The following is a 14,432-nucleotide window of genomic DNA, read 5'->3' as shown; positions in this document are numbered from 1 at the left end:
GGTGTGAGGGGGAGAAAAAAAAAAAAGAAAAAAAAAGAAAGTGAAAAACAACACGTGGGCTATCGGTGGCATGATCGACAAAAGTCGAGTGTCACTGTTGGTAGTGGCAGTCCGAAATTCTAAACTTTTTCTTTTTTTTTGGCGGACGAGGTTCTTCTCATCAGCATCCGGACACGGATGCTACACCCCCACCACCCCCCGCCCCCTCCCGCGCGATAGCTCACTCCGCCCACCGCCTACTGCAGATCTGTGGGTGGTTTATACGTTGGTCGTAGCTTTAATTAAATACCGAAAAATACCTGCGTCATTTTTAACTGAACCTCCTCGACTTCTCTGCATCCATCTCAAAGAACAAAGCAACCAAGCGAGAAGAAGTTGGATAAAAGAGAACCGGGCTACATCTACATAGCATGTTGCTGCTGCTGCTGCAGAGACTGCTTTCCTTCGTCATCATCATCTCCATCATCATCATCATCCTCATCCTCCGCCCTGCTTATACCTCGCCATCATCTCCCCCCTCCAGCGAATCATCCACTCCTCTCCTCTCCTTCCTCACAAGGCTCCCTCCTCTCCCTTCGCAGCAGCTTCTCCAATGGAACAGCTCTGCCCCTCCGTGCCACTGGTCCGGCGTCTCCTGCTCCCCTCGCTCCGGCCGCATCACCTCCCTCAACCTCTCCGGCATCGGCCTCTCCGGGCCCCTAGCCGAATCCGCTCCCAGCCTTTGCGGCCTCCCGTCGCTCCGCTCGCTCGACCTCAGCCTCAACGGCTTCTCCGGGCCCATCCCCTCGCAGCTCGGCTCATGCGCCCGCCTCCGCGCCCTCCTCCTCAACGGCAACAACCTATCTGGCCCGATCCCGCTAGATTTCTTCCGCTCTGGCCGCCTCGTCAAGCTCGACCTCGGGGAAAACTCCCTCTCCGGCGCAATCCCTCCGCAGGTCGGATCGTCGCGCCGCCTCGTGTTCCTCGGCCTGAACGACAACTTTTTGCAGGGAGGCATCCCCCAGGGGCTATTGCGGCTGCCGAAGCTCAAGTTCCTGTGGCTCGATGGGAACAACATTACGGGGAGAATCCCCGAGTTTTCACCTCAATGCGGGCTCGTCCGGATGTCCCTTCTTAGCAACACGCTCTCCGGCGAGCTCCCGCGAAGCCTGGGCAATTGTCGTAACCTCACCTCCTTCGTCGTTTCTTACAACAATATCAGAGGAGCTTTGCCAGATATTTTCTCCTCTCTTCCTCGGTTGCAGCTCCTCTATCTCAACGACAATAATTTCGCCGGCGAGCTGCCGAGAAGCCTGGAGACCTTGAGAAATTTGCAGCAATTGTTCCTCTCGCATAATCAGTTTAACGGCACCATTCCCGCGAACATTGGCCGGTGCCGGTCGCTGACGATGCTTTACATTTGGGGGAACCGTCTCACGGGGCTTATCCCTCCGTCTATTGGGGATCTCCGCGATCTACAGTACCTTCTTCTTGCTCGGAACCAACTCGGTGGGCCGATACCACCGGAGATTGGGAATTGTAGATTATTGCTGGAGCTTCAACTTCAGGAGAATCTCATCGGAGGGTCGATCCCGCCAGAGATCTGTCAGCTCCAGAACCTCCAGAACCTCTATCTCTACAAGAACCATTTGGAAGGAGCAATTCCTAACTGTGTCTGGAGAATGCACAATCTTGTAAGTTTGGTGCTATATAACAACAGTCTGAGTGGAGAAATGCCTACAGAGGTTGCCCTTCTGGGGCAACTGAACTACATTAATCTAGCATATAACAATCTGACCGGGGAAATACCTTATTCTCTTGGAAGAAACACGATCGGAGGCTTAAAGCTTGTGGATTTGACCGGAAATAATTTCTACGGCCCTATCCCGCCTGATCTCTGTGCTGGCGGGAACCTCAGTGTTCTTGTTCTAGGCCATAATCAATTTAATGGTAGCTTCCCTGGCGAGATCATTGCACGTTGCAGTTCACTTAGGAGAGTGATCTTGTGTAGCAACAGTTTTCGAGGAAATATACCAGTGAATATGAGTGTGAATCTCGGGATATCATACTTGGATCTCAGCAGTAACTTTCTTGAAGGAAGCATACCAAGCAGACTTGGTTACTGGCACAATCTCTCAATGCTCGATATCTCGAATAACTCGTTATCAGGCCCTATACCTCCTGAATTGGGTAACCTCAAGAATCTCGCGACACTGCGTGCTTCTTCGAACAAGCTGACTGGATCAATTCCAGCGGAATTGGGTGGATGCACCAAACTTCTTTGTCTGGACCTCACTAGAAACAATCTCTCCGGGAATATCCCGGTGGAGATTACTACACTTGTGAGCTTGCAAAATTTGCTCCTTTCAGGGAACAAGCTTAGCGGGGCGATTCCTGATTCATTCACAGCCCTGCAGGGATTACTGGAGTTGGAGCTTGGGAATAATACTTTGGAGGGTTCCATTCCTCGCAGTCTCGGTAATCTTCAGTTCATTTATCTCTCTCTTAATGTTAGCAACAATAGATTGAGCGGAGAAATTCCAAGTACTCTCGGTAATCTTGATAAGCTGCAAATTCTTGATCTATCAAACAACTCTTTGTCTGGCCAGATCCCATCATCACTCGATAACATGGTATCTCTTTCGTTCGTAAACGTATCGTTTAATCAACTAACAGGTGCGCTCCCAAATAGTTGGGTTAAATTTGTAGTCTCTTCCCCAGGGTCCTTTGTTGGAAATCCATACATATGCCTACAAGCTAAAGATGGAAATGATTGTGAGAAAGAACCAATACAGCATCGCGGCAAAACAAGAAGGATTATTATTATTCTAATGGTTCTTGGGTTTGTCATTTTATTAGGAGGGCTTTGTGGTACCATTCATGTGACAATGAGAGCTCGCCGCCTCTCAGCTCCCCAAGTTTCCATTCGTAGCATAGACGCAACTGAAGACTTACCTGAAGATCTAACTTACGAAGATATATTGCGTGCTACTGGCAACTTGAGCGAGAAGTATGTTATTGGAAGAGGCAGACATGGCACTGTCTACTGCACGGAGTTTGGATGGGGCAAGAAATGGGCCGTCAAAATGGTGGATTTATCTGAGTCGAGCTTTTCCGTCGAGATAAAAGTTTTGAATTCTGTGAAGCACCGAAACCTAGTAAAGATGGCTGGATATTGTATTAGAGATGGCTTTGGCTTGATTCTATACGAGTACATTTCGGGTGGAACACTCTACGAAGTCCTGCATCAAAGAAAGCCACAAGTTTCTCTTGATTGGAAGAGTCGGTATCGCATTGCTCTTGGCATAGCCCAAGGCCTGTCATATCTTCACCATGATTGTGTGCCACAGATCATTCATAGAGATATTAAATCAAGCAACATACTAATGGATTCTGAGCTAGAACCAAAGATTGGGGACTTTGGAATGGCAAAAATGATCAGTAGTATAGATTCAAGCTCAACAATGTCTGCAATTGTCGGAACTCTTGGCTACATTGCTCCTGGTAATTTTCCTTTTCCTTCCTTCAATCTTGCTTACAACATTTGATATTTTTGGTTATTTTTGTTATGGCTAAAATTTTAAAAAAATTTGTAAATATATACTTTTTCACTCTCTTCCTATCTTTCCAAATTCTACATTTCATCCTCTTAAAATTTCAAAGGGAAAACTTCAAAAAAAACCCCGTGGTTTCGTACTTTCTCACTTTAGTATCCCGTGGTTTAAAGTGTATCAATTTGGTGCCCTGTGATTTCATTTTCATCTTTTCAGCAGCTTTTTCGTTATTATTTCGTTAAATTATACACAAAAAACTTCAGATACCCACCTAGGTTTATCGAATATTCACTTTAATATCCTTTAATTTTAACTTTGTCACTGATTTAAGAAAAAAAAATAGTAAAATTGATAATAAAAAGAGAAAAATGAAACCACAGGGCACCAAATTGATACACTTTAAACCAGAGGGCACTAAAGTGAGAAAGTGCGATTTTTCAAATTGATCCACTTCACCCTCCTCACTCAGATTTTTCGTCTATTTTATATAATTTATACCGAAAATGCCTTTTAAATGCACGAGTATAATAAAAAATGATCTTTTGTCTCTACAATCAGTAAAGATATTTTGGTCATTTTGCTGTCTCTATTAACGCCGTAAATTTGTGAAAATATTTCTGAAATTTTAGAGAGACAAAATATAAGTTTTTAAAAGTCGGGAAGGAAAGTGAAAACGATAAACGTAGATATTTATAGGAGTTTTTTTTGTATTTTAGGTTATTTGCTATTGATAAAGTATCATGATTTATTATAGCGGCTTTATGGGTATCTTAATTATTTGGTTATTTTGGTTTTTGTGATCCAGAATGTGGGTATTCAACCAGAGTTAATGAGAAATGCGATGTCTATAGCTACGGAGTAGTTCTTCTTGAGCTCCTCTGCAGAAAGTTGCCTGTGGATCCCAGCTTTGGAGATGGAGTTGACATTGTACAGTGGATGAAATCAAAACTGCAAAAACCTGATTATGAGAATGCTATATGTTACCTAGATGAGGAGATCATCTACTGGGAAGAAGTTGAGCAGGCAAAGGTGCTGAAGCTATTGGAATTGGCAATTTCATGTACACAATTAGCATGTGAAGCAAGACCGTCCATGAGGGAAATTGTCAAGACTTTAATCAAAGCTGGATAAATGTAAGAAATATATAATATCTAGGTAGCATGCTAACATAGATGTGTAAAGATGTACGTCACCACTCGCAGCTGTCAAAGCATCTATAAATCTATATGAAGCCACAATCTTTTTTGCTACGTGACACGTTACCCTTCATTTTTATAGCCTAATTTTAAATCAAACCACTTTCTTCTTTTCTCAACGTCCAACGTTTCTCCTTCCCACTTTTCTAATTATATGCAAGGTGTAATATTTAATTACATGCAACTTTAACTTCAACTTTAAATCAAACCACCTTCTCCTCTTCTCAACGCCCAACTCTTCACCTTCCCACTCTTCTAATTATATGCAAGGTGTAACATTTAATTACATGCATCATATTAATATTCTATCAATGAGTGAGCTTTATAATTTTAATCCACTCGGCTCTTCCATTAATCTCCCATCCCTTTTCTTTTGTAACTCTTTTGCATGCACCATAAAAAAAACATCATCGTCTAATCTTTTACTCCACACTCATCTCCTTCTTCCTCTCATTGTGTTAACGAAGATGATAAGGAAGAAGAAGAAGAGTCTCTGAAGAACATACATTGTTTCCTTTGAGAAGTATCGTCCCGGGAAGCGGAGCCACGATCTATATAAGTGCCCGCTGAGCCGGTCCGCACAGAGGCCTCTGCTCACCATATGAATTTAGTCATACAAATTGACTGTGCTTAATATGATATAGCTTTTTATATATCAATAAACTATAAATATAAATTTTATTAAAATTTTTAAATTTTGCTTCTATTATCTACTCGCTGCATCGCGCGGGTCTCTACACTAGTGATGCATGAAATCTTTGCCAACTCTTCTCCTAATGCTTCCATATATGTTATTTTTCGTTACCGTTCATTCATTCCTCTTCAACGGCTCAGATTTAATTTTTTTAAAATTGTGACCTATAATAGCAGGTCATTTTGGGAAAGGTACCGGTTACCTTATACCTCAAAGAAGATATTTTTGTCTTTTAACGGATAGATAATTTAGTAATTTTACCTTTTAGTAATTTCAATTCAACTATATAAGCAGGGCTACTATACTATTAGAACCACAACAGTTCTTGTAGTTTTAACTTTCTAACCACCCATCAATTTTGATGGGTAGTTAGAATGAGAGAGAGAATAGAAATTGCGGAGAAATTGAGTACCTCAATTTCTCTTATTTTTGAATTCCTCTTCAATTTCTCTTTTCTCTTTCATTCTAATCACCCATCAAAATTGATGGATGGTTAGAAAAGTAGGAGCATAAGGACTGCTATAGTAGCCCTATTCCAACTATATTATCAAAATATTTATTCTCTCTTTCTTTTCTTTTCCTCTCTCTTTGTTTCCTTAGAAATTCAATTTGTAAGGAACTAAATTTTAAAAAATCAACTAAAAACTGAAAAATTTTAAAGGTAAGATCAAAATCAATTTAATAAATCAAATTAATTAGGCTGATCAAATAGATAAAATACATAAATAGTTTAGATTTGTTCAATATAAGTTTATTTAATTTATCTACATTTCTAATTTTGTTTACTCTAGTAAAACTTTATTGTGGAGATTTATTATAAGCTTTAAATTTAAATTATACGGTCTAAATTTATTTATTATTAAGTTTAAATTGCACTGTACTATTTAGATTTATTGGAGGTTTCTGTATACTTTTTAGGTTTTAAACTTCAAATTTATTTTGTTTTCAGCTTATATTAAATTACAATACATGATCTTATTATTCTAAAAGATCAATTTTTACTATAAAAATTTGAATTAATTTTGCCCATACAATTACATTCTAAGTATAAATTTGAATCATATCCTATATTTCTAATCAATTATCCACATTAAATTTTTTAAATAGTGATAAAGAATTAATATATCAAAAAAGTTCTAATTTTTTTTTAAATATATTAAATATGTTGAATTTAGATATTTGCCCATATTCCATTTTTTAAAATTAGTAATACAAAATTAATGTCTAAACAAGACGAATTCATAATTTTGTTAAATAAATTAAATATGTTAAATATAAATATTTACCAACATTACAAATTTTTTAAATAGTGATACAAAATTAATGTCTAAAGGAGAATAATACTAATTTTTTTAACATATTAAATACATTTAATTTATAATTTTTTTTACCTACATTCAATTTTTTTAAATAAGTGATACAAAATTAATGTCTAAACTCTAAGAATTTAAAAGTTTCTTAAACATATTAAATATGTTGAATTAAAATATTTGCCAATATTACAAAATTTTTAAATAGTAATACAAAATTTCTGTAACTTAAATTTAAAATTTAAATTTTAAATATTTAATATTTAATATTTGAATTCAATGTATTTAAAAGTAGAACTATTTCTAAAATTTCTATAATTTAAATTAATGCCTACATTTGAAAAACAATAAATTTTGTAAAATAAATGTCTAAATTAGTGCCTGTATTAATGCCTAAATTTAGGTAATCAATTAATCTATCAAATTACTGCAAATTAATACGTAACTTTCGGATATCACTTAAAACTTTTTTAAATGTTGCATAATTTAGTTACAAAAATAATCTGGAATGGTATATTCTTTTACCTCCTAAATATTAAAATTATATTTTTATTCTTTATGGGGGTCAAGATTTTTTTTATTTTTTATAAAATAAAGTTCCGACTTATTTTTCTACCTTTTAAAAATAAATAAAATGGTGTGGATGTCATTATCGTCATTCACTAGTTCGTCATCTCTTTGTGATTAGGTAAGTTATTAGGGTACAGAACAGATTTCCAGATAGAAAGGGTTTTGAAGCAGTATTTTCCGTGCACGTGATTCGAGAAGCAAGGAGCACATTTCACATGCTTCTTTGCGCTTCACCATGAGAATAATTTGTTTTAATTGGTTTTATGTTTGTGAACTATGTTTGTTGACTCCTATTCTTTTCTGACTATCGCCATGTGCCTTTTCAGAAATTTCTTGTCCACTTCCAGAGATCTTGCTTATTTTTTAATATTTCTTGGCAATCTTTGCCTAATTCATCTCCTATCCCACCTTCAAATTGGTGATTATTATGCAAATTGACAAGCCTCAAGCTGCTTCCATGTTTCACTTGTAAAATACGTATCATGGAGTGTATTCGGTTCCGTTTGGAATACAGTACTTGCTCCGGTACCCGATTTTGAGAATCCACAACCCGCTCCGATATCGACTGCTGTGAATTCGGTATCGATTGTTAGGATTTCGCAACAGAAGCGTCGAATCGAATTTTTACCATAAATTGATCTTCTTAGCAAAAGCTAATACAATCATAAAAGAGAGAAAAACAACCAAACATAAAATATGCGAAAAAATAAGATTCATTAAATAAGAAAAAATTACACCTGACTCTTTTTTTGCAACTGAGTAGTTACAACCAGAGCCCTCTTTTTGAATCTCTCTTACTGTTCTCTCGTCTTTTAAGTTTAAAACCTAAAAGACATGAAACTTCTCTCGTCTTTTATAAACCTAAAAAACAACCCTTCATGTGCACATATGCATTAGGTGCACTCAACTCACTAACTCTCTCTCTCTCTCTCTCTCTCTCTGTGGTACGGCACACCCAAGGTTCTCTCTGGCAGCCGTACTTTCTCAGCCTCTTTTTTGCTTAATTAATTCAAGCCCTTAATGCTATATATATAGCGTCCACAAAAACGTGCCCAACTTCTAATATAATTAGAATTCCTACTCCAATAAATATTTAAATCTATATATCATTTTCTCCAATAGATTTAAATATTTATCATAATCTAGTTAGATTTATATTCTAATTAATATTTTAAATCTTAATTTATTTCCAACAGATTTAAATATTAATTATTATCCAACTAGAATTAATCTACAAATCTAACCAAATTTTAACATTCTCCACCTTAGTTGCATTTGTAGTCTTCAACCGCTACGTCGAGCTCACCATGCAAGCTCCACCTTGGTTGCAAATTGACGATCCGAGAATATGTGAATCAACCTCTACGATCCGGGTTCGTCGTGTTCTAGCGCAAGTCGCTTCTGCAAAAGGTACGAACGAATACTTCCGATCCGTTCTACAAGCATATCTGGAAGCCACAAAATGAGAGCTAGGTTTATGACTGGGGCAAACTTCTCTTCTATAAGATAGCACCTGTCCTCTTCTTATATACTATATTAGATAACCTTCTCGAAGCAAGGAAGGGCATGAATCAAAATAGGTTTGGGAGCTAAGGGAGATTGGCAATCTTTAAATAAGAACCCACCTAACGTCTTTTGCTACTCTGTTACTAGAAAGATGTGAGGCTCTAAGTAGCCCTATATATAAGATATAATATAACTAAACTTCTTAATCCGTCTATAGTATTTTGGGATGGCTAGGGCCCAAGATGTTAAGAGAGTTAAGCGTGTTCGGACTAGAGTGGTCCTAGGATGGGTGACCCTATGGAAAGTTGGGGCGTCACACTTGATATCAGAGCTAATTACCAACCGAAAGTGTAAGATGAGTTTTGGATCAGCCAGGTTATACAGTGGGGATAGCGAGGCTTTCATGCTGATGACTGTTGTAGGTAGGGCACGGCTTCCCCACAAGGTTGGTTAAGGCTAGCTAGGCGAGTCTCAAATCACCTGATACTTGTGAATCTGAGCCTGATGAGGACGTCAGGGCTTAAAGAGGGGATAATGTGGGGTCCCGGACAGTCCTATATATAAAATATAATATGACTAAACTTCTTAACAATTATAGTATTTTGGGCGGTGGTTAGACCCAAGAGGTTAAAAGAGTTAAGTGTGCCAGGACTAGAATAATCCTAGAATGGGTGACCTCCTGGGAAGTTGGGGCGTCAAAGAAGAAGGAAGGGATAGGTGGAGGACTAGAAAACCAGGATGCAGAGAATAATGCTAGAAAAGAGTATTTAAAGTGCTAAGAAAAGCTTTTTCATACTACTTCTTGTAGCACTCATGTAAGGCAGTAAATTCTCGAAAAGCGAGAGTTGAACTTTGATTGGAATCGACTGATTGTCGGTTAGGTATGCTTCGGAAAGGCCGAAGGCGTTGAAAATACAAAAAGTGCATTGTGGACGGCCTCGGAGGGCAAGTTGTGCAAACCTGCACAATTGCAGATTTTGCTCTCGGGGACCGGTCCCTGGTGGGAGGGACCGGTTTCAGTAAGCATTGTGAGTGGCAGAAAAATGCTATGCACAAAAGTTGCTTTCGGGGTCCGATCCCTCAAGGGAAGGGGATCGGTCCCCGTATGCGTAAAATGGGCAGGGTGGCACTGCTCGCAAAGTTTGCTCTCGGGGACCGGTCCTTTTAGGGACAGACCGGTCCTCGTACCCGAAAATGCCCAGGGCTGGGCTGTGCATAACTTGCAAAGTTGAGGAGGCTTTTGGGTAATTGTGCATGTGTGGGGTTAAGTGGAGGGTAGCCTTTCTCTCCTCTCTCACTTTCCCTCAAACCAAACCTAAACCTAAGCCCTCTCTCTCTCTAAGCTCTCTTCCTCTCTATCTAGAAAGTGAAGAATGAGGAGGAGGAGGAGGAGGCGGCGACGGTGGAGAGAACCAAGCCCACACAAGCTAGGGCACGGGTCCAGCGGCTCCTCCCAACGACGGCGATGGCCGGGACAGGTTGGGGATGACGGCGGCGGGTCCCCAGAGGCCGGAGGAGAAGGAGAAGGCGGGCAACGGCGGCGGCAGCCCGCGGCTCGGGCGCGACCGCGTCGAGCTTGGCTCGGTCTGCAGATCGAGGCGGCGGCGCCCAAGGCGTGCGGCGGCGGTGACGACCTTCCCGGCCGGGGACGGGGTGCCGGAGGGTCTCGGAGTCGTCGCAGGAGCGGCACTAGGCGGCGGCGGCAGCGCGGAGGGAGAGTGAGGTCAGCTCGGCCCGAGCAGACCTGGGGCGGCCGCGGATGACAGAGGATGCGGCGGCGGCCCGCAGGGTCGACCGCGACGGCGCGCGGGGGTCGCTGGGGCTCCGGGGAAGGCGGCGCGGCCGGGCTAAGGCGGCGGTGGCGCACAGGGAGGGAGCTGGGGCTACCTCGGCCAGGGCTCGGCCAAGCAGGCTGCAGGCGGCTACAGCGCCACGCGACGGGGCTCGGGGGTGGCGGCAGTCGGCGGGGACACTCGCCGGAGCTCGGGGTGACGCCGAGGAAGGTGCAGTGAGGCAAAGCAGCCTCGGCCAAGGCTCCAACCCGAGAAGAGGAGAGGGGTGGAGAGAGAGATAGAGAGAGAGAGATGGAGAGGAAGGCTGCGGCTGCTGCTGGCCGGCCGGGGCTCGGTCGGTGGTGACCGGGGGTGGCGCAGCAAGGGCAAGGCAACCAAGGGAGGCGGCTGGGGGTTTAGCTCGGGCTAGGGTTAGGGTTTTCTTAGTGCAAACCCTAAAACAAGCATATATACAAGGTGCAATATGCGAGTTAGCCCACCAAACCTCAGTATTTTGTACTGAGTCCCTCACAGCACATGAACAACGTGCGAAAACCCCTCCACGTGCGATCTCACGCAAAACGGTACATAAAATGTCACGACTTTTGCGAAATTACCGTTTTGCCAACACTGACCTCTCCACGATCAATGCGCGATTTCTGCAGATCCGTCCGTCAGATTTGCGAACGGATTGCGCCAGTGCGATCAAGACTACGGAGACAACAAAGCCATGATTTTGGTTTGCCTTGATCGGTCACGGATTCGCGACGAAATCCGCTTTCTCTCTGAAAGGCCAAAATGACACACAAATACATATAAACATGTATTTTTAGATTTTCTCGAAATCCGTGCGTCAAACCCAAAATCCGTCAGCTCCAAAAGTTCCAGAATAGCTGAACCGATCGAAACGAGCTATTGGACTGCTATGAATGGAGTCCGATACACGCCAGAAGCCAACTTCAAACATTGGCCTCTCCGGAAAACCGAGTTATTATTCACTTTAAGTGAAACTTGGAAATCGTGTAGAATCTCCGTTTTAACTCGTTTTCGCCCGAAATTTGACCAGTGCTTTTGTAATTAAAATACACAAAAAAACATCATCAACTGAGAGTTTAGCTACTCTACCAAACTCTCGATCCTTACATCATCCCCCCCTTAAAGAAAGTTTCGTCCCCGAAACTTGCTCACAGGCAGGGGTGATCCGAAGCTAGAGTACCAACACTCACCTCGGAGGTTACAACCTGAGAGGAGGAGAGGGGTGAAGAGAGAGATGGAGAGAGAGAGATGGAGAGGAAGGCTGCGGCTGCTGCTGGCCGGCCGGGGCTCGGTCGGCGGCGGCCGGGGGTGGCGCAGCAAAGGCAGGGCAACCAAGGGAGGCGGCTGGGGGTTTAGCTCGGGTTAGGGTTAGGGTTTTCTTAGTGCAAACCCTAAACAAGCATATATACAAGGTGCAATATGCGAGTTAGCCCACCAAACCTCAGTATTTTGTACTGAGTCCCTCACAGCGCATGAACAACGTGCGAAAACCCCTCCACGTGCGATCTCATGCAAAACGGTACATAAAATGTCATAACTTTTGCGAAATTACCGTTTTGCCAACACCGACCTCTCCACGATCAACGCGCGATTTCTGCAGATCCGTCCGTCAGATTTGCGAACGGATTGTGCCAATGCGATCAGCACGACGGAGACAACAAAGCCACGATTTTGGTTCGCCTCGATCGGTCACGGATTCGCGACGAAATCCGCTTTCTCTCCGAAAGGCCAAATGACACACAAATACATATAAATATGTATTTTCAAAATTTCTCGAAATTCGTGAATCAAACCCAAAATCCGTCAGTGCCAAAAGTTCCAGAATAGTTGAACCGTTCGAAACGAGCTATTGGACTGCTATGAACGGAGTCCGATACACGCCAGAAGCCAACTTCATACATTGGCTTCTCTGGAAAACTGAGTTACTATTCACTTTAAGTGAAAATTGGAAATCGCGTAGAATCTCCGTTTTAACTCGTTTTCGCCCAAAATTTGACGAGTGCTTTTGTAATTAAAATACACACAAAAACATCGTCAACTGAGAGTTTACCTACTCTACCAAAATCTCGGTCCTTACAATAGATCCGTTCCGGCACCGCCTCCTGAGGTGCCCGAACTAGTAGGGTCTAGCGAAGTGCAGGAACTGCAGGTGCAAATGACTGCACTAGCCGGTATGGTGCTGCCCCAAGAGAGTCGGTTCGAGTAGCTCCAAGAGCTTATGGAGCAACAGGTGGCGGCGGCAACCGCGACGACGACCGAAGGTCGTGATCCGTTTGCCCCTCAGCACGCGTGCCTGAAGTGGCTGAGGTTGAGGGCATAGCAGCGGTTCCGATGGCGGCACGTCCCCCACCGGTAAGTGTTCTTCCAGCGGCTTCGGGTTCGGCGACACCTGACACGACGGCCGAGGAGGTGGAGCGAGAGCGTGCCTTGGCGGCTCTCATTAAGTTTAGGAAGTTTAATCCACCCATCTTTGAAGGGGAGAAGGTGGAGCCGTCGACGGTGGAGCCGTCGACGGTGGAGTCATGGATCGACTCAATGGAGACGCTCTTTGAGGACTTGTACACCTCGGAGAAGGATAAGGTATACCTCGCCACCAATTGCCTCGAGAAGGCGGCGAAGGTGTGGTGGAAGCGGGTGAAGCAAGATCGGCCTTCTGACCTTCCGCCGATGCTATGGGAGGAGTTTAAGAGGGCGATGTTTGCAAATTACTTCCCCAACACGGTGAAGCGGAAGTTACAGGAGAAGTTTCGCAAATTGAGGCAGGGGGATCGCTTAGTGGCAGACTACGAACAGGAGTTCTCCCACATCATAGATTGTGTCCCGGATGTTGTTCGAGATGACCGGGACCGGGCCGACTGGTTCTTGCGAGGACTTCGGCCGGGGATATATAGGGTTGTGCAAATATTCAAGCTCACGACCTTTGCCGAGGTTTCTGATAGAGCATTGTGGGCGGAGCATGGTGATGCCCACTTGCGAGAGAAGCGTGAGCTGATGGCCGAGTCAAAGGAGAAAGGGAAGAAGCGTAAGGGCGGTGGTTCGGGGGGACAATCTAGTTCCAAGAAGCCCCCGAAGTATCTGCGATCGCAGTCCAGAGGCCGTGGAGGGCCGCGATGTGTCATCTGTGGTGGAGACCACCCGGCGTCGCATTGCAGTCAGCGGCAAGGGAAGTGTTTCAAGTGTGGGCAAGCTGGACACTTCATCCGTGACTGTCCCGGAGGAGCCTCGCCTGCCCCGTCTGTCGCATCAGCTCCTACGACTTTTGCACACTATGGAGGAGCCCCACCAACTGCAGCATCTGCTGGACGCGCGATGGTGCCGCGTCAACCTGAGATGACGCGATCGACTCCGAGCGGATGGGTATTCGCCGCTCAAGCTGAGGAGCCTGTTGAAGCCGAGGAGCGCCATGTATTGGCAGGTATGGTTTTAATTAACGGAGTTCACTCCAGGGCTATGTTTGATACAGGTGCCACACACTCGTTCATCAGTAGGCCATTTGCACAAATGCATGACATTGGCATTCAATTGAGTAAGAGCACTTGACGAGTAGAGGGCCCCGGGCGTGTGTTCGTTATGCGCAAGGAGTGTCCGGCGTGTCTAATTCAAGTGGGCAACTGGATAATGCCTATTCGTATGTTGATGCTTAAGATGTTGAAGGACTTCGACGTCATATTAGGCATGGACTGGCTCTCGAAGTACTATGCGTCTATCGACTGCAGGAGTAAAGTGATAACGTTTCGGGAGCCGGGACAGGAGGAATTTGCTTATCGAGCATGCAGGAGCTCGCGTTTCACCTCGACGGTGTCGGCGACAAGGGT

General features: G+C 43.6%; 1 protein-coding gene across 3 annotated transcripts; it reads left to right on the top strand.

The window, feature by feature from the left end:
* Positions 209-4,783, top strand: LOC109714549 (LRR receptor-like serine/threonine-protein kinase GSO1). 3 transcript variants are annotated; one of them, XM_020239224.1, is made up of 3 exons: positions 209-2,457; positions 2,701-3,483; positions 4,339-4,783. In XM_020239224.1, the coding sequence occupies exons 1-3, from the start codon at positions 411-413 to the stop codon at positions 4,662-4,664; spliced, it is 3,156 nt and encodes a 1,051-aa protein (XP_020094813.1). In that variant the 5' UTR covers positions 209-410; the 3' UTR covers positions 4,665-4,783. The 3 variants fall into 3 exon arrangements, with proteins under 3 accessions (XP_020094813.1, XP_020094812.1, XP_020094814.1); XM_020239225.1 differs by having other exon boundaries at positions 210-2,457; positions 2,839-3,483; XM_020239223.1 differs by having other exon boundaries at positions 209-3,483.

This window comes from Ananas comosus, linkage group 8 (genome assembly GCF_001540865.1).
Source record: "Ananas comosus cultivar F153 linkage group 8, ASM154086v1, whole genome shotgun sequence".
Taxonomy (NCBI): Eukaryota; Viridiplantae; Streptophyta; class Magnoliopsida; order Poales; family Bromeliaceae; genus Ananas; species Ananas comosus.
Note: the sequence above shows the minus strand (reverse complement) of the source record. Positions and strands in the feature narration are given on the sequence as shown.